We start from the raw sequence: 21,344 nt of genomic DNA, 5'->3' as shown, positions 1-21,344 counted from the left end.
CTTCTGTCGTCTATGTGGGAAAGCCTTCTCTTGGTTCCTCTTCTACCTGTGTCAATATCGCCAATACATCTTCAGCAACGGCTTCACTGCTTTCCACTATTACCTTGCTTGAGCCTTGTCAACATGATCTGTAGGCATGAAAGTAGCTTCCACATGCATCTCCCTGCTCCCATCCCTGACCTGACAGCCAGATGCTTGTCTGGCATTAACTAGAATGTTCTACAACTGAACATTGCCAAGACAAAAGTTATCCTCTTTGGTTTGTGCCGAACATTCCATTCCCTTGTCCCCTAATGCCCTCCCCCCACCACCCCCGCAACTAACCGCTTACTCTACGCACTGTGGGGAAAATCTCAGTGTCTTATTCAACCCTAAGCTAAGTTTCAAACTCCACATCCTACTCGTCACAAAGACTGCTGAGTTTTAACACCACAGAGGGTAGCAGAGGAAGGGTGCTTTTCTGAATGGAGGGATGTGACTAGTGGTGTTCCGCAGGGATCAGTGCTGGGACCTTTGCTCTTTGTAGTATATATAAATGATTTGGAGGAAAATGTAGCTGGTCTGATTAGTAAGTTTACGGACGACACAAAGGTTGGTGGAGTTGCGGATAATGATGAGGATTGTCAGAGGATACAGCAGGATATAGATCGGTTGGAGACTTGGGCGGAGAAATGGCAGATGGAGTTTAATCCGGACAAATGTGAAGTAATGCATTTTGGAAGGTCTAATGCAGGTGGGAAGTATACAGTAAATGGAAGAACCCTTAGGAGTATTGACAGGCAGAGAGATCTGGGCATACAGGTCCACAGGTCACTGAAAGTGACAACGCAGGTGGATAAGGTAGTCAAGAAGGCATACGGCATGCTTGCCTTCATCGGTCGAGGCATAGAGTATAAAAATTGGCAAGTCATGCTGCAGCTGTACAGAACTTTAGTTAGGCCACACTGAGAATATTGTATGCAATTCTGGTCACCACACTACCAGAAGGACGTGGAGGCTTTGGAGAGGGTACAGAGGAGGTTTACCAGGATGTTGCCTGGTCTGGAGGACATTAGCTATGAGGAGAGGATGGATAAACTCGGATTGTTTTCACTGAAACGACGGAGGTGGAGGAGTGACATGATAGAAGTTTACAAAGTTATGAGTGGCATGGACAGAGTGGATAGTCAGAAGCTTTTTCCCAGGGTGGAAGAGTCAGTTACTAGGGGACATAGGTTTAAGGTGAGAGGGGCAAAGTTTAGAGGAGATGTGCGAGGCAAGTTCTTTACACAGATGGTGGTGAGTGCCAGGAACTTGCTGCCGGGGGAGGTGGTGGAAGCAGGTACGATAGCGACGTTTAAGAGGCATCTTGACAAATACATGAATAGGATGGGAATAGAGGGATATGGTCCATGGAAGTGCAGAAGGTTTTAGTTTAGGCAGGCATCAAGATTGGCACAGGCTTGGAGGGCCGAATGGCCGGTTCCTGTGCTGTACTGTTCTTTGTTCTTACTTTGTCCCCATTGCCACTGTAACTTATTCCTGCTTTTGCTACCTCCAGCTCAACTTTGCCATCACCTTCCTCACCAATCAATACAATATTGACCGTATTCTGTCCCACACTTATGTTCTATTTACTCATTGCCCCGTCTTTGTAAATCTCCAATGGCTTCCCATTTATGCAGCTCATTGAACTCAAAGTCATCATCCTCATTTACAAATCATGGTAGCATCCATAAATCACAATAATATCCCACTCTGCCCTCTGCATCCTGCATTCCCTACATCCCAATTTGCCCCCATTGATCTTCCAACTTTGGTTTCCTCTCCACACTGCCATTGGTAACAGAGCCTAAAAGCATCTCAGTTGTACCCTTTGGAATTCTGACCTTAAACCCTCCACCTTGCTACCTATTTCCCTACCTTCAAGGCCACCTCATTACTTTCTGTAACTTGCTGTTTAGCATCTGTTTCTCCTCTGTGTATTTTTTGGGACATATACTACATAAAGGGCACACTGTAAATGAAAAGCATTGATGGTTGAAAGTCTACTTCTTGCAAGAATCCTATGTGAAATAAATTAGACTGTCTAAACTCAGTGCCTGAGGACAGAAACTCAGCCCAAAACTATTCTAACTGGCAGTCTCACTTAGATGGATAGCATTTATTATCCTGTAGTCCTAGGGTAGAACTCCCTTATGTATGCAACACCTAATATTAATCAGAACATCTTCAATTCTTTCTATTTTTTTTGAGGATTGAAAATGAGTTGGGTTGTAGCCATTTAATTATTTTATGTTGTTAACTTGTACATCCGCTTTTGAATTCTGCGGTAAAAGACAGAATTGAGAATTTGACTACAGATGTCTTTTTTTACAGTTTGATGTAAAAACCATGAAACCATTGTCAATTGTTGTAAAAACCCATCTGGCTCACTAATGTCCTTTAGGGAAGGAAATCTGCCGTCCTTAGGTGGTCTGCCCTACATGTGACTCCAGACCCACAACCATGTGGTTCACTCTTAAATACCCTCTGAAATGGCCTAGCAAGCCACTCAGTTGTATCAAACTGCTACAAAGGAATGAAACCGGATGGACCACCCGCCATCAACCCAGGCACAGGAAACAACAACGGTAAACCATGCCCTGTTGACCCTGCTAAGTCCTCCTTACTAACATCTGGGGGCTTGTGCCAAAATTAGGAGAGCTGTCTCACAGACTAGTCAAGTAACCGCCTGACATAGTTTAGTTTAGTTTAGAGATACAGCACTGAAACAGGCCGTTCGGCCCACCGAGTCTGTGCCGACCATCAAACACCCATTCATACTAATCCTACACTAATTCCATATTCCTACCACATCCCCACCTGTCCCTATATTTCCCTACCACCTACCAATACTAGGGGCAATTTACAATGGCCAATTAACCTACCAACCTGCAAGTCTTTGGCATGTGGGAGGAAACCGGAGCACCCGGAGGAAACCCACGCAGACAGAGGGAGAACTTGCAAACTCCACACAGGCAGTACCCAGAATTGAACCCAGGTCGCTGGAGCTGTGAGGCTGCGGTGCTAACCACTGCGCCACTGTGCCGCCGTCATACTCACGGAATCATACCTTACAGACAATATCCCAGACGCCACCATCACCATTCCTGGGTATGTCCTGTCCCACTGGCAGGACAGACCCATTAGAGGTGGTGGCACAGTGGCATACAATCAGGAGGGACTTGCCCTCGGAGTCCTCAACATTGATTCCGGACCCCATGAGATCTCATGGCATCATGTCAAACATGGGGAAGGAAACCTCCTGCTGATTACCACCTACCACACCCTCCCCACTCCTGCAGCTGGTGAATCAGTGCTTCTCCATGTTGAACACCAATTGGAAGAAGCACTGAGTGTAGCAAGGGCACAAAATGTACTCTGGGTAGGGGACTTCAATGTCCATCACCGAGAGTGGCTTGGTAGCACCACTACTGACCAAGCTGGCCGTCCTAAAGGACATAGTTGCTCGATTGGGTCTGCGGCAGTTGGTGAGGGAACCAACAAGAGGGAAAAAACCTACTTGACCTCGTCCTCACCAGTCTACCTGTCACAGATGCATCAGTCCATGACAGTATTGGTAGGAGTGGCCACTGCACAGTCCTTGTGGAGACGAAGTCTCGTCTTCACACTGAGGGACCCACTGTTATGTTGTGTGGCACTACCACCGTGCTAAATGGGATAGATTTTGAACAGATCTAGCAACTCAAAATTGGGCATCCATGAGCAGCAGTGGAATTGTATTCAACCACAATCTAATCTCATGGCCCAGCATATCCCCCACTCTACCATTACCATCAAGCCAGGGGACCAACCCTGGTTCAATTAAAAGTGCAGGAGGGCATGCCAGGAGCAGCACCAGGCTTACCTAAAATAAGGTGTCAACCTGGTGAAGCTACAATACAGGACTACATGCATGCCAAACAGCAGACGCAGCAAGCAATAGACAGGGCAAAGCGAGACCACAGCTAACAGATCAGATCTTAGCTCTGCAGTCCTGCCACATCCAGTCATGAATGAACAATTGTTTAATTGTTGTTAACTGACAGGAGAAGGAGGCTCCACAAATACCCCCATCCTCAACGATGTGGGGGGGGGGGCGGGGGTGTCCAGCACATCATTGCAAAAGACAAGGCTGAAGCATTTGCATCCATCTTCAGCCAGAAGTGCCAAGTGGATAATCCATCTCAGCCTCCTCCTGAGGTCTCCAGCATCACAAATGCCAGTCTTCAGCCAATCCGATTTTTGCCACGTGATATCAAGAAGCGACTGAAGGCACTGGATACTGCAAAGGCTATTGGCCCTGACATCAATTCGGCAATAGTACTGAAGACTTGTGCTCCAGGACGAGCTGCGCCCCTAGCCAAGCTGTTCCAATACAGCTACAACACTGGCATCTACCCTGCAATGTGGAAAATTGCCCAGGTATGTCCTGTACACAAAAAGCAGGACAAATCCAACCCAGCCAATTACCACCCTATCAGTCTACTGTCGATTATCAACAAAATGATGGAAGGGGTCGTCAACAGTGTTATCAAGCAACACTTGCTCAGCAATAACCTGCTCACTGACCATCAGTTTGGGTTCCGCCAGGGCCACTCAGCTCCTGACCTCATTACGGCATTGGCCCAAACATGGACAAAAGAGCTGAACTCCAGAGGTGAGGTGAGAGTGACTGCCCTTGATATCAAGGCAGCATTTGACTATATATGGTATTAAGGAGCCCAAGCTAAAGTGGAGTCAATGGGAATCGGGGGTAAAGTCTCCGCTGCTTCGAGTCATACCTAGAACAAAAGAAGATGGTTGTGGTTGTTTGAGGTCAGTCATCTCAACTCCAACTCATCACTGCAGGAGTTCCTCAGGGTAGTGTCCTAGGCCCAAACATCTTCAGCTGCTTCATCAATGGCCTTCCTTCAGTCATAAGGTCAAAAGTGGGGATGTTTGCTGATGATTACACAATGTTCAGCACCGTTCACGACTCCTCAGAAACTTAAGCAGTCTGTGTAGAAATGCAGCAAGACCGGAACAATATCCAGGTTTGGGCTGATAAATGGCAAGTAACATTCGTGCTACACAAGTGCCAGGCAATGGCCATCTCCAACAAGAGAAAATCTAACCATCTCTCCTTGACATTCAATTGGCATTACAATTGCTGAATCCCCCACTATCAACATCCTGGGGTCACCATTGACCAGAAACTGTACTGGACCAGCCGCATAAATGCTGTGGCTACAAGAGCAGGGCAGAGGCTGGGACTTCTGTATCGAGTAAATCACTTCCTGTCTCCCCAAAGACTGTCCACCATCTACAAGGCACAAGTCAGGAGTGTGATGGAATACTCTCTACTTGCCTGGATGGGCGCCACTCCAACAATGCTCAAGAAGCTCAACACCATCCAGGGCAAAGCAGCCCACTTGATTGGCACCCCATTCACCACCTTCAACATTCAGTGCCTCCACCACCAATGCACAGTGGCAGCAGTGTGTACTATATACAAGATGCACTGCAGCAACTCACCAAGGCTCCTTCGACTGTGGGACTAAAATGGAAAAGAGTTTGGCAAACAGCTTGCTCTCTTTTACCAGGGATTGGTAAACCCGCAGCTCTGGGCTGGATTTGAACCAAGATCTGTAACTGAAAAATCCCAGTCTGCAAACCCCAGTCAGAATTACACAATGACCTCTACCACCTTGAAGGATAAGGGCAGCAAATGCATGGGAACACCACCAAGTTCCCCTCCAAGCCGCACATCATCACGTCTTCAAAGTATATCGCCGTTCCTTCACTGTTGCTGGGTCAAAATTCTGGAACTCCCTTCCGAACAGCACTGTTGGTGTACCTACAACCCAAGGACTGCAGCGGTTCAAGAAGGCAGCTCACCACCACCTTCTCAAAGACAATTAGGGATGGGCAATAAAAGCTGGCCTAGCCAGTGACTCCCACATCCCCCGAAATAAATAAAACAAAGAGAAAGGGTAGTGAAAGAAATAAAAATGAAAGCTCTTGACAAAATTTGAAAAGGGTCAAATGCAGGATCTCGGACACTGGGAATTTCTATTTCCATCTATTTTGGGTGTCTTTGATTTTAATTCTTTAACCCTGATGAGGTATCATCTTGGCTCTCTTGGTAGCACTCCGTTCTCTGAGCAGGAGGTTGTGCTTCAAGTCCCATTCCATGACGTGCGAACATCATCCAGGCTGACACTTCAGTGCAGTTCTGGGGGAGTGCTGAACTGTCAAATACACCATCTTGTGATGAGATGTTAAACCAAGGCCCTACTCAGGTGGACTTAAAAAAACAATGACTTATCAGAGGGTACATCCCTCGACCAGCATCACCAAGATAGGAAGAATAAAGAGGTCAAGCACTTCTTGGACATTAAGGCTGGCATCTTCCAAGCCACTTGGAGGCGGGTGGGGGGGGATAGGAAAATAGCGGAAAACCCAGTTGGGACGGCTCCCCAAAGCTGTCCCGCCTCCTGCATGTCTTTGAGGAGCAGGCTGACATGGGAATCAGCAACCTTCTCCATGGAGACGTGCAGCCAATCAAGGCAATTAAGGCCCAGATTTTACACCAATGAAGCTTTCTCAGGATCGGACAGGACCCCTGCTGAGTTTGGAGCCGTGCAAGGACTTGAATCTGGCTTCCCGATGGGAGATTGGAGGGCCATCGGAGCCCGCCCTCCATGCCCCTATGACTGAACTGAAACAGCCACAGCTACGGCCAAAATCATTCTTGTGGAGGGGCTCCCCCTCCACACTGATGGCCCTAAAAGCTCTGGTCCTTCTTTGTTGTGGAACTTGCTGCAGCCTTTCGACAGTGCCTCCGTTTTGAGACGCCCTCACGCTCACCTTCTGCCTCAGCAGTGCCCACCTCTCCCAGAGAGGATGCCGGCTGGCTAGTCTCATTGGGCCTCCTCTGTCCCTGACCCGCCCTCTAACCTGAATTGGATGGCGAACGCGGAGGCGACCTTTTAATTCACTGTCTCCTGTAAGATTGCAACGCCATTCAGACACCAGCGGGGTCAGGACCCAGAAATGGTCCCTCCTCTCAATTATTTTCTGTAACGGAAAGACCGCCAGATATCACAAAGTTCTTTACAGCCAATGAAGTACTTTTGAAATGTAGCCACGTTTGTAATGTGGGAAACGCAGCAGCCAATTTGTGCACAGCAATGTCCCACAGCAACATGATAATGACCCATAATCTGTTCTTGTGATGTTGACTGAGGGATAAATATTGACCAGGACACTGGGGAATAACTCTTCTTGGCAATAGTGCTATGGGATCCTTTACATCCACCTGAGTAGGCAGATGGGGCCTCAGTTTAACATCTCATCAAGAGACACCGGCCGGAGTTTTACAGTGGGCGGACGGGATCCAGACTCAGACGTAAATGTCCGTGCCGACCCCGCTTCCGCCCAGCCTGGGGATCGACTGTATTTTACGGATCCCCAGGCTTTAATTGGCCCGAGGCGGGACTTCCACCCACTTGAGAGAGGAGATCCCGCATCAGTGGGCTGACAGCTCTTGGTCTCAGCAGCGCCACTGGGTGCGGTGGCCACTGATGGGACTGCAGCCCAGCCGGCAGAGGTGGAATCCAAGGAACCGGTACTGAAGGTAAGTTTGGGTTGCCTCAACAGGGGAATCGGTCGTGCCCTGGTGAGGCTAGGATGGTCATTTGGGGGGAGGGGCGTCTTGGATCCCGGGTTTGAGTTGGGAGGCGGGAGTGGCCCTCAATCGGGCACCCTGTGCCCGATTGAGTGCCAGGCCCCCCTCCCGGGGTGTGGAAAGGCTGGCAGCTGTAGTTGGGCGGCCTTTCACGTCCCTGGCACACCCGCTTGCCATGAGTAAAATACCTGTGGAGGTGGGCAAGGGCCCTTAAGTGGCCGTTAAGTGGCCACTTGAGGGTCTTGATTGGCTTCGGGCAGGCGGGCCACTCACCCCCCCGCCCCCCGTCAGACCTCCATAAACTTGGTTGGAGGCGGAACCGGGGCAGTTAGGCCTCCCAGAGCCTGCCGCTCAATTTTACGCCGCCCCCACGCCACCATCCGAACTGCTGGGGTGGCGTAAAATTCCGGCCACCATCTCCAACAGTGCAGCACTCCCTCAGTACTGCACTGGAATGTCACCTTGAATTTTGTGCTTAGGCCCTGGTGTTGGATTTGAACCCAGAAACCTGTGCCTCAGAGGCAAGCGTGCTACCAACTGAGCCATGGCTGACACTGTATCTGGGCATTTTTGGCCTAAGAGTCTAAATGAGGTCAAGGAGCAAAGCGATCTAGGGGTACACATTCGCAAATCACTGAAAGTAGCATCACAAGTTAGTAAAGCCTTAAAAAAATAAAAGCAAACCAAGCACTTGAGTCCATTTCTGTCATAAGAAACATAACTATCCCTCTAGAAAGCAGAGAAGTTACACTAAACTTGTTTTGAACCTTGTTTAGCCACACTTAGGAGGACTGCGCACAGTTCTGATCTCCAACTTATAAGAAGGATATGGGGTACTGGAGAAAGTGCAAAAAAGATTTACAAGGGTGATACCAGAATTAATTGGATACATTTATCAGGGAAGGCTGAACAGTCTGGGGCTCTTTTCTCTACAAAAAGGGGAAGGCTGAGGGGTGACCTGAGAGAGGCCTTTAAGATCATGAAAGGGTTTGATAGGGTAGATGTAGAGAAAATGTTTCCACTGGTTTAGTCGTCCAAAAACTAGAGGGCATGAATATAAGATAGTCACTAATAAATACAATAAGGAATTCAGGAGAAAGTTATTTACGTAGAGAGTGGTAAGAATGTTGAACTTGCTACCACATAATGTAGTTGAGGCAAATAACGCAGATGCATTTAAGAGAAAGCTATATAAGCACATTAGGGAGAAAGGAATAGAAGGATATGCTGATAAGTCAGATGAAGAGGGATGGGAGGAGACTCGAGTGGAGCATAGATGCCAGCATCGACAAGTTGGGACGCATGGCCTGTTTCTGTGCTGTAGACGCAACGTAACTCGATGTAAAACAAATGGACTCGTCATTCGTCTCATTGCTGTTTGTATGACACTCCTGTGTGCAAATGGCTGCTGCATTTACCTAGATAATGGTGACTACACTTCAATAGCAAAATGTAAAGTGATTTGGGATGTTTCTCAGAGATATGGTTTGTAAATGCAAATCTTACTTTTTATTAATCTGGACTTTATGAATAACTGGCTCAAAGGTTGAGACGTCTGTCAGCTGCACTATTAGTTTAATCAGGGGAACTGATGGTAAATAGTGCTTGCCGATCACAGTCAGATCTGACTTGTATTTTCAGGCTTGTATTTTCGGTGTATTTTTCTGTGTGTACATGGATGTCGTTTTTGTCCTTGTGTTTGCATTCAGTCACACACGCAAAATATTCTGATCTTTGTATTATTTACAAATCATGTTTTTTTTCTCCTTGATTCTCTTCTAGCTCCCTTCAAAATTACTTTGTTTTTTTCTCATTCCCCCTTTCCTTCCCATTCTATTGGCTTCTTTTTCAACCTTTCCTTTGTTCTTCCTTTGCTCTCAGTTCCTGAGTCAGAGCCTCCTCTATATGAACCCTGTCATGACGCACAGTATGCAGGTTGCAATAAATTAGCCATCTCAGAAAATTAGCAGCACGTCTAGAAAATTTCATAAATAGTTTCAGAACTTTGCTGAAGGTCAAAGAGAGCCTGTTGTGGGAATTATTCCCTGTATTCATTCTTGGTTTAGGATTTCAGGGAAATACAGAAATTCAGATAAAAACTGGGACATTTAGATGGAAAATAATCTAGAGTGACTCAGTAATCCTGTTGTTTCAGCTTGGTAACTTTTTTTGATCAGTGCAGATTCCAAATTCCTTTATCATTGCCTATCTGTTTCCTCTTCCAATTTATTGTCCCTTTCAGCCTTGCAGTGTTGCCATAGACTAGAGGTTGTGCTGTGCCCTCAGGGTAAAGCTACTTTCCCATAAATGAGGAGGGAAAATTGGAAGGTCCATTCTCCAGTTTAAAGTTTGACAGGTAATGTTAAGTTTTTACAAAGCCTTGATTAGTTGGTGTACTGCTTGCACTATTGGGAACCCCATTATAGAAAAGGCATACATCATAGATTCACTAATGATACCAGTGATGGGAAAATATAATCATATATAATTATGAGGAAAGACTTTAGAGACTGAAGTTCTCGAGCAGAGAAAAGTAAGAGATGGTTTATTAGACCTTTTTTTAAAATTATGAACCAAGGGAAAGACTATTACCTCTGGTCTTGGAGTCAGGGATGAGAGACATCAGAAGAGATGTCTTTATAGACAAGAGTTGTCAGACAATGGAATGCTTTGCCATAGGAAATGGTTGAGGCAGAAACCATTGAATCTTTTAAGAGAAAATGGATAAATATTTGAAGTAGAGAAAGAAATAGGGCTGTAGGGAGAGAATAAGGAAATTTGATTAATTTTGTGCTGCTGTAGCAAAGAACCAGCACTGACACAACTGGCCGAACAACCTCCTACTATGCTGTAATCTTCCAGCTCAATTGCCCCAACTTTAAGCTGCAGAAAGGATATGTGGAAAGGATGAAAAGAAAGAACGTGCATTTATATTTTTGCCTTTCACAACTTTGGAGACATCTCAAAGTGCTTCAGAACCAATGAATTACTCTTGAAGTGTAGTCACTGTTATTCTTTATCTAAACACAGTAGCCAATTTGCGCATAGGAAGTTCTGGCAAACAGCAGTGAGATAAAGGATCAGTTAATCTGTTCACGATGTTGATTAAGGGATAATAATTAGCTGGGCACTGCTCTTCTTCAAATAGTGCAATGGGATCTTTTCCGTCCTCAAAGCAGACATGGCCTCAGATTAACATCTCATACAAGAGACGGCACCTCCGACAATGGAGTACTCACTCAGCATTGCACTGAAGTGTCAGCCTTGGATTTGTGTTGAGTATATGGCAAGAAAAAAATTCAAATCAGAGCAAAAGAAAGTACAAAAATAAAGATGTCAAACTGCACTATATTTTCAGATTTTGGATGTGTATGTGTTAGTCTGTAGTGGAATCAGGTCGGATTCTGCTGACTTCTCAGCTGTAGTATTAGCAAGTTTACAATCTAACTTGTGTTTCTTAATATTTTTCTAGGAGCATATCGAAAAGGCCATTGAGCTGAAGCAAAACGATGCTTCTTTATACTACCTGTTGGGAAGATGGTGCTATGAGGTAATATTTTAGTGGTGCATAAATTGGAGGGGATCCTGTAGTATACAAAGCTAGCAATAGCTGTTTATGTTTGGCAGTATAATATTTCCCTGTCAGTGAGCATCTATTTATGTATTCCCCAAAAAACATGAGTATAAGCTGTTCATTTCCAGCATGCTGCTTTGTTTTAGGTGTCCATTTTTTTTTTAACTCTTTAACCACATTTTTGTCTATAGAATAAAATGTGGCTGTGTACTCTAAGGTAGCAGTGCTTGTTGTGTCTGTATTTAGCTTATAACCTTCCTGATGTTTCTTTCTTGTCTGTACAAAAATGCATTTGTTCTGTTACCTCATAACTATGGAGAATATCACGGCAGATCCAAGGTCCATCTGGATTACAGATGCTTCATCTAGTGATGACTTTGAACATGTTATAAAAAGACTAATCTCATGCTAGCCTTCCACAACAAATGGCTGTTGAGATTTTACTGCACTTTGAGTCATCCTGTTCAGCAGTGTCTCAGTCTCCTCACTGGAAGAGTTTTGTTGCTCGTTCCCACTGATTCCTCCCATGCCCACTATTGTTGACCAGATTTAGATGGAGCAGAACCCATAATACCCAGTTTGTTGAAACTAAGCTATTGGCTCCTAATACTGGCCATGATGTGGTGAACTACTCTTCAGTATTTCTGTCTCCACTGTTGCTATGACATAATTTCATTTGTATATGTTGGTTGAGCAAATAAGGAAGAATGTTCGATTACCTACCATATGTAGAGTCTTCTTTTGGATGTAGTTGAACCTACTCTTAAAAAGCTCCCTCCCTGTCCATTGTTATTTTCATTCTGAACCAGAGTATATGCAACTTTCAGTATCTCTTGCTGCTTTCTATCTACTTAGACCAGCTTCATCTCCCAGCTCCTTTTAAAGGACCTCAGATCCGATACTTGAACAAATTTATGTGCAGCAGATCTTGAATAAGATCATGTGCTTGCAATGCTCTAATATGGTGTCACCCATTTGGGTACTGTCCCAATAGTGCCTACAGTGTTTGGATAAGAGTCCAATCTTATTTGTGTGCAGATATCTATTCATGTAAAGAATTAGGAAGACAACACTAAAGGTAGGTTATCTAGTGTTTTGGTGCCAGTCATCTTATTTATACTTGTATATTGGATAGAATTAATTTAACATTTCACAAGATAAATCACCAAATTTAAAATGTAATGACTTAATCAAGGGGAAACCTCAAAAAATTTTGAAAATCTGACAATTCACTGTGTATTACTGGGCGATGATAAGTTTACTGGTAGGGATATAAACTAAGGGTGCTGCATATTTGTGAAGAGATCCGAAGTATTACAGCAGCGCTGGAGCAGATGCCAGACCGCAGACCTTGCTAATTGCCACAGTAGCAGTGCAAATACTTCACTTAATAGATCTTGGAGACACTTGTTATTGTAATGTGGTAGCTATTAATATCACTGGGATAAAAGATCACCAAAAGGTCAACAGAGTGCACAGTACTAATGAAACAAAACCAACCGCCTACTAATTACATCTGAAACAAGTGGGGAAAGCTACTAGTTTTTGATTCTGCTTAAACCACATTTTAAGCCACGTTTTCACAAGACTGCAGTTTATATTCAAATATTACAGATCTAGTATGAAAATGAAAAACGCCTGCTCTCTGATCAGTGTCATGCATGCTGTATCAATGTACATTTGTCCATCGCTGATTTCCATCTGAAGCAACCAACTGTTTTGCATTACCAATGATTCACCTCCAACAATGCCATACTTACAAATTTTTATTTTCATCGATAGATTTTTCATAATTTTCCAATAAATCTCTTGTAATGTCACTCATGGTTAGTTGGAGCTTTTCTAAGGACTGAGGTGTCATGTAGTATTGTCAATATTGGAGGCAGTAATGAGAAGGAGCAATGGGGTCTGGCAGTAAAGGGATGAGGTGTAGTTTGGTGATTCAGGGTTAGGTTTTACTGGGAGGGAGGCTCTGTTGTTCTAGGAACATTGTAGAAGGGTTTCTTTGAGAATACTGGTACAGATCGTTGCTAGTCCAATGAGAAAGGAGGCTCTGTTAGACCTGGTTCTTGGGAATGAGGTAAGCCAAGTGGATCAAGTATCAGTAGGAGAGCATTTAGGGGATAGTGATCATTGTATCATAAGGTTTAGGCTGACTATGGAAAAGGACAAAGAGCAATCCAGGGTAAGAAAAATTAACTGGGAGAAGGCCAACTTCAATGGGGTAAGAATGGAGCTGGGGCGAATAAATTGGAGTCAAAAGCTGGCAGGAAAACCAGTAGATGAACAATGGGCTACCTTCAAAGAAGAGATGGCTCAGGCACAGTCAAGAAAGGTATGTACCCTCGAAGGGAAAAAGTAAGGAAAACAAATCCAGAGCTCCCTGGATGACAAAAGAGGTAGTGATTAAGATAAAGAAGAAACAGTGTGCTTATGACAGATGCCAGGTAGAAAATACTGTTGAGAACCAGGCTGAATATAGAAGGTTCAGAGGGGAAGTAAAAAAGCAAATAATAGAAGCAAAGCGAGAGCATGAAAAGAGACTGTCAGCTAGCATTAAAGGAAATCCCAAGGTTTTCTATAGGCATATAAACAATAAATGGGTAGTAAAAGGAGGAGTGGGGCCGATTAGGGACCAAAAAGGGGATTTGCACATGGAGGCAGAGGGCATAGCTGAGGTATTAAATGAATACTTTGCATCTGTCTTTACCAAGGAAGAAAATGAAACCCAAGCAATGTTGAAAGAGGAGGTAAATCAGATACTAGAGAGGTTAAAATTGATAAAGAGGAACTATTAGATAGGCTGTCTGTACTTAAAGTGGATAAAGCACCAGGGCCGGATGAGATGCATCCAAGGATACTGACGGAAATGAGGGTGGAAATCGCAGAGGTTCTGGCCATAATTTTTCAGTCTTCCTTAGACTCGGGGTTGATGCCAGAGGACTGGAGAATTGCAAATGTTACACCCTTATTCAAAAAAGGGTGTAAAGATAAGCCCAACAACTATAGGCCAGTCAGTTTAACTTCGGAAAATTTTTTTATAGAAAAAATAATTCGGGACAAAATCAATAGTCGCATGGACAAATACAAATTAATTAAGAAAAGCCAGCATGGATTTCTTAATGGAAAATCATGTTTAACTAACTTGCTGGAGTTTTTTGAGGAAGTAACAGAAAGGGCTGATGAGGACAATGCTGTTGATGTGGTGTACATGGACTTTCAAAAGGTATTTGATACAATGCCACACAACAGACTTGTGAGCAAACCTGTAGCTCATGGAATAAAAGGGATGGTGGCAACATGGATACAGAATTGGCTGAGTGACAGGAAACAAAGAGTAGTGGTTGATGAATGTTTTTCGGGCTGCAGGAAGGTTTGTAGTGGAGTTCCCCAGGGATCAGTGTTGGGACTCTTGCTTTTCCTGATAGATATTAATGACCTAGACCTTGGTATACAGGGCACAATTTCAAAGTTTGCAGATGATACGAAACTTGGAAGCATTGTGAACTGTGGGAGGATAGTGTAGAACTTCAAATGGACATAGAGAATTTGGTGGAATGGGCAGACAGGTGGCGGATGATGTTCAATGCAGAGAAATGTGAAGTGATTCATTTTGGTAGGAAGAACATGGAGAGACAATATAGAATAAAGGGTACAATTCTAAAGGGGGTGCAGGAGCAGAGGGACCTAAGTGTATATGTGCATAAGTCATTGAAGGTGGCAGGACAGGTTGAAAGAGCGGTTAATAAAGCATACAGTATCCTGGGCTTTATTAATAGGGGCATACAGTAGAAGAGCAAGGAAATGATGTTGAACTTTTATAAGACATTAGTTTGGTCTCAGCTGGAGTAATGCGTCCAATTCTGGGCGCAGCACTTGAGGAAAGATGTGAGGGCATTAGAGAGAGTACAGAAAAGATTCATGAGAATGGTTCCAGGGATGAGGAATTTCAGTTATGAAGATAGATTGGAGAGGTTAGGACTGTTTTCCTTGGAGAATAGAAGGCTTGAGAGGTGATTTGATACAGGTATTCAAAATCATGAGGGGTCTGAACAGGGTAGATAGAGAGAAACTGTTCCCACTCGTGAAAGGATGGAGAATGAGAGGGCACAGATTTAAAGTATTTGGTAAGAGAAGCAAAAGTGACATGAGGAATAATTTTTTCACGCAGCGAGTGGTTAAGGTGCTGCCTGAGAATGTGGTGGAGGCAGGTTCAATTGAAGCATTCAAAAGGGAATTAGACAGTTATGTGAAAAGGAAGAATGTGCAGGGTTATGGGGAGAAGGCAGGGGAATAGAACTGAGGGAGTTGCTCTTTCAGAGAGCTGGTGCGGACATGATGGGCTGATTGGCCTCCTACTGCGCCGTAACGATTCTGAGATTCTGTGAGATCCTGAGATCTAGAATCACCAAGACAGGACTCCTGCAATTTGGGAGAGTTGTGGAGGGAAGTCCAAGGGCTTGGAATCTGAGAACATTGAAAATGCAGTCTGAGAATTTTTGAATACTGACTGGAGGTTCTGGAGTCTGGGAGTGAAAAGAAAAGTCCCGAGGAAGTGTTCTTCCAGTGTACCAGGAATGGACAGGAGTTTGGGAGGTTTGGGGCAGAGCCTAGCAGAATTGGGGGTTTCTGTGGTCTCATAGTCTTGTCCAGCACCCTATTCAGCTTATCAGAACCCTTAATAATTGTGAACACCTTAATCAGATCTCCTTACACCATTTCCTGCAGTAAGGAAAATAATCCCAATTTCTCTTAATGATCCCAGTGCTGACCCCTAGGGAGCACCACTGCTTACATCCTTCCAGTTTGAAAAAACATCCGTTAACTACTACTCTCTGTTTTATGCCCTTTAATCAACTTCCTATCCATGCTGACAGATTTCCTTTAATACAATTTTATCAGCAAGTCTACTATTTGGCATCTTATCAAACTTCTCTTGAAAAACCAAATATATAACATCCAACTGTTTCCTTTATCAATATACTGTTATTTTCTCAAATAATTCTATTAAATTTATCAGATATGAAGCCTTTTACAAATCAAAACTGCCAATACTTAGTGAATCCTAGTCTTTCAAAGTGAGTATTAATTTTATTCTGTGTTATGACATCTAGAAGCTTTTGCAGTACCGGTTTTAAGGCTGGCTCTAGTTATCTGGTTTAATCTCCTTCCGAACAAGAATTTTACATTGGCAACTCTCCAGCTCTCTGGCACAACTTCCATAAACCAAGGATGTAATCAGCGTCTCTGTCATTTCCTCTCTGACTTCTTCAGGGCCCAGTACGTTTCCATATTGAGCTCTATCAGTTTTTCAGTGCTACTTCTACACCAAACCGATCTAATTACTCCATCTCCTCCCCTTGAACCCTTCCCACTACCACACTCTTGTGTGATACTGTAACATAGTACTCATTTAACGTCTCTGCCATTCCTTATGAACTGATTGCTTTCCTTGTCTCTATTCTTTAATTATTCTTCTAGCTTTTCTGTTTGTAAAATCCTTTGATATTGCCTTCTGTAACCTACCAGTCATTCTTCATAGTATTTCTTTGCCTTTCTAATCTTTTTTTGCTTCCCCTCAATCTTTCTTTGCTCCACTTGATTTTGTTTTGTTTTATTAGTCCCAGATTCACCCTTTGCCTTTTTTTAAATCTTATTTTAATTTGAGCTGACCCAGGGAATCCCAGCTCTTGCTGCACCAACTAACTGTACTCACCAATAGAAAGGAACTAATTTGTTAAGTTAAAATGATCTTCAAAAGGCCACTTTTCAGGGCTTACTGAAAGAGATTTCAGTGAAAACACTAGGACATTAATCAGATTGTGGAACATTTTGTATTTTTTGTGTTCCTTTAAATTAAAGGTCAGAGAAAAAGTGTGTGTACATAGATCACTAAAATATTGTGGTTAGGTGCAAAAAAATTCCAAAAGGATTATAAAATGCTGGCCTTTATAATTAGAGGGTTAGAATATAATGGGGAGGAAGTTTTGCTACAGCTATGCAAAGCCTTGGTTAGACCACATCTGGTGTGTTGTTCTGGGCACCGCACCTTAGAACGGATATATTGACCTTGGAAGGAGCGCAGCGCAGATTCTCAAGAATGTCAGCAGGGCTCCAAGGGATAAGTTATGGGAAGAAATTGCATAAACTAGACTTGTATTCCCTGGAATATAGAAGGTTAAGAGATGATTTATTCAGGTTTTCAGAATTTTGAAACAAATTGATAGGGTAGATAGAGAGAAAAACTTTCAGCCGATGGGGAAGTCTAGGACAAAGGATCATAAATTTAAAATCAGAGCAAGGCCATTTAGGAGAAAAGATACGAAACAATTCTTCTCACAAGCAGTGGTAGAAGTGTGGAACTCTCTCCCACAAAAAAACAATAGATGCTAACTCAATTAATTTTAAATCTTTGAAATCAATAGATTTTTGTTAGGCTACAGTATTAAGGGAATTGAGCCACGACGGGCGGATGGAGTTAGGATATAGATCCGCCTTAATTTCAGAGAATGGCAGAACATGCTTGAGCGGCTGAATGGCCTATTCCTGTTCCTAAATTCATACATTGGCTGCTGAATTGCTTGGCTTTCTTTGTGCATCTACTCCTCCTTCAGCCACCTGGATTCTGCTCTTTGAATTCCCTACCTAAACTCCTCTTACCTCTCTCTCCTTTAAAAACAAAACCTCCTCAAAACCCACCGTTTCAACCATGCTCTGGGTTACCCCTCCGAACCTCATCTTTTCTCGTTCAATGCCCGCTTTCCCATACGCTTATTCTGTGAAATGTCTTGGACTATTTCTTACGTTTGCGGCACTGTATTAAACAAAGTTGTTGTTGCCATGCAGGTGCTTCGTGGAGGCCAGGTTCCTTCCCACAAAATTGGAGGGAACACCTGATAGGAAAATGGTCTTCAAGCTACTCTTGTAGCCTCATCCCCCTGCCTCACTCTCGTCTGTCTGCTCCCAGCACTAGCTTGAACTACCATTGGTGAGGAAATGGGAGCAGGTCACTTGTTTGCAGTGATATTGAGCTGATGAATTATTGTTGCAAATGAGTTGGGGAGCGCCTTGCTGATGACACTCATCATAGAAACATAGAAAATAGGAGCAGGAATAGGTCATTCGGCCCTTCGAGCCTGCTCCGCCATTCATTATGATCATGGCTGATCATCCAACTCAGTAACCTGTTCCTGCTTTCGCCCCATACCTTTTGATCCCTTTGGACCCAAGAGCTATATCTAACTCCTTCTTGAAAACATACAATGTTGTGGCCTCAACTGCTTTCTGTGGTAAAGAAATCCACAGGCTCACCACTCTCTGGGTGAAGAAATTCCTCCTCATTTCAGTCCTGAATGTTTTACCCCATATCCTTAGACTATGACCCCTGGTTCTGGACTCCCCCACCATCAGGAACACTACTTTTTTTCTATCACAAGTTTTAGCTCTTTGTATTAAGTGACCAGGATTGTGCAAATATAGAAGCTGCAGTGCAACTCAGTAACACCAGCAACAATTAGATTATAAATAAAGATATATTGACATCCAGCACTTGGATTGGGTGGTTATCAGACTCTCCCCAGTTTCCCCCCCTCATCTCACCTGGGCCCTTGGAGGGCAATGCCATACGGAGGTGAGGCAGTTACTTGCATGAAGAGAGAGGACAAATAATGGAAAAAACAACCCAGGCCATTTCTATGTACTCCCTTTTGGCAGGTTACAATTCAAGCTGGTACGTGCCTAGGGATAGGTTACATACCTGTTCTGTTAGCTTGGGACTGATGTGGGAGAGTGACACATACCTAAATTAGGAGGGATTTAAAGACTGAATTTACATTTTTTACGTATATACTTAAAACAAAGGATAAAATCTAATCTGTGTTGATTGATTTTTCATACTTGAATAAATGTCAAGTTCTGCATAAAAAAATTATTCAAGCTGATTTGTTATAGCAATGAAAATATTAACTTTCTTCTAAAATACAGAAGTATTTGTAAATTGAGTTCTTTACAGGTGTGATTTTATTTCTTTGCAAATTCCAACATGAAGCTTTAGCCAAATTAACTCAATAATGTGCACATTGAAATGGCTGTCATTTGCCAGGCTGCTCCATATAATAAAGTTTATATTGTGTTACTGTTATAATTGTTAGCTGAGATTTATATACAAATGTAAGAAACTGACAGTATCCCTGTTGTGGGCCTAGAGAGGCCCATAAATGGAGCACCACTTGTCTTCGCTCCTTCATTGTGTAAGCTGACAAATTGTAAACTTCGAGCCATTTCCCAAAGCATATAAAATTATGTTGTTCTCAGAGGGCAGAATTTCTGGAGAGACGTGTAATGGATCGGCTCTTAGGCTTGTAGCTGAAATCATTCTCCCTGATCATGAGAATCTGGAGATTACAGCTGTGTTTTCTCTGGCCTGCACACTGGTTTTGACAGTACATTAAAACCTACTGAGAAAAGAAATTCAAAACTGAATTTCTGTTAATTGGAATAGTAACAATATATTGTGACAGTTATTTCTCTGGAGTGAAAATCCAACCTACGCATTCCTATGTTCATTAATCAAGAGTTACTGGTCTTGTATTAGTGACATTTAATTTAATATTTCTTATTGTACTATTTAGCTCCTGGAGGTAGAGCTCCCACCTCTCAGTTGAAGCTGCATCCAAGAAATTGAGGTTCCTCTTTCATAGCAAACACATTTTCCTTTTAATTCTCAACAAACCCCCAGGTTCATCCCATGTACTGCTTCTCTATCTCGGGTGGGTCTTCTACCACCTTTGCCATATTCCTGAACAGCGCAGAAGAGAAAGCTTGTCAACTGATTAGCAATTTCCCCGCTTCCCACCACCCAGCCAATACGTCTAACCTCTCTGTCGCAACTAATTTTGTCTCACTGTTCACCAATACTTGTATGGTCGGTTCTCCTAGAAGCTTTCACTTCTTGTTGCTCCTAAGCTCCAGATATGCTGTTCTACTTTCCTCTTTTTTTCCATGTTGAAATCAAGATTCATCACCCAGTCTTCCCCCTTAATCCGAGGACCTCCAAACTGAAGCTCCTGATCTGCCTTTGTCTTTCTTTTCCTCCTGCAGTGGTTAAGCTTTTAAAGCCTGCCGCTACCTGATGTACTCCATCTCCTCTTTTAACTGCTTTCAACTGTGGTGCTCAACTGCACTGAGTCAATATAAAAAATGTTTGAATCTTGAAATCATGCATTTAGGAACATTGTATGACATTACCATCACTTCTGGATTTGGCCTTTTTTGCTCTTTTGGAGTTTAAAATGCCACCATTCCAAAATTTGTAACATTTTTAAATGAGCAAAAATAACTTTAATTTTTTTTTTGTGTTTGTCATATCTCGACTAGATTGCGTGTTGACACTGATCATGCATTTTAGCATGGAAGTGAAGCAAAGGAGAAAAGCGATAGCCAAGGATAAAAATTGTAAGCTAGCATCTGCCTCTTTTTGATTTAACCAGATATTTTTTCAATTCAGAGAAACTAAGTGCCCCTTTTGAAAGGAGCACCACTAGTAGACTGTAACAAAAGCTAAAAACTTCAAAAGAAACTTAGCCACTCAAATTAAGATGACATTCCCAGGGGGTGGGGGTGATGCACTCCAGTCCCTCTGGTTCCACCAGTGGCGGAACGCCTTAAGCTTACCATCAGAGACCCCGTGCTACCTCTCCAGGGACACCCTCGGCGGCAGAAGAGCACTCTGGGTGGCCAAAGATCAAGAGCGTGGAATTGAAGTGCAGCCATCTGACGTTGAGAAAACAGTGCACTGTAGAATTTGAGTTTGAGGTCACAATTTCCCATTTAGTAACATTTCGATCTTGGCACAGCCATCAGAGTAATTCTGATCTGTAGTCCTGAACTCTTTTGCACAGAGAGGAAGAAGAATTAAGAGGGTAAAGTGTTCTCATGGACTCCATATGGACCTCATGAAGTGCATGATGGAGGGTTGGGAGCAGGATGCCTGCCTGCATACCTTCCCAATCCGAGAACAACATGAAAAACTGTCTTAAGATGGAACATGGAAGCAATATATGTATTAGTACAACTGAT

At 43.4% G+C, this 21,344-nt stretch overlaps 1 protein-coding gene across 5 annotated transcripts in view; it reads left to right on the top strand.

Moving 5' to 3' along the window:
- The window catches only part of LOC137373966 (regulator of microtubule dynamics protein 3-like), a 338,872-nt gene that overhangs the window by 273,363 nt on the left and 44,165 nt on the right, over positions 1–21,344 (top strand). For all 5 annotated transcript variants that reach the window (XM_068039654.1, XM_068039652.1, XM_068039653.1 and 2 more), the window contains one exon: positions 11,166–11,243. In XM_068039654.1, the coding sequence (XP_067895755.1) occupies positions 11,166–11,243 (78 nt within the window). The remainder of the gene's footprint in view (positions 1–11,165; positions 11,244–21,344) is intronic.

Source organism: Heterodontus francisci, chromosome 9 (assembly GCF_036365525.1).
Source record: "Heterodontus francisci isolate sHetFra1 chromosome 9, sHetFra1.hap1, whole genome shotgun sequence".
In the NCBI taxonomy this organism is placed as follows: Eukaryota; Metazoa; Chordata; class Chondrichthyes; order Heterodontiformes; family Heterodontidae; genus Heterodontus; species Heterodontus francisci.
The sequence above is the reverse complement of the archived record's forward strand: the minus strand, read 5'-3'. Positions and strand labels throughout refer to the sequence as shown.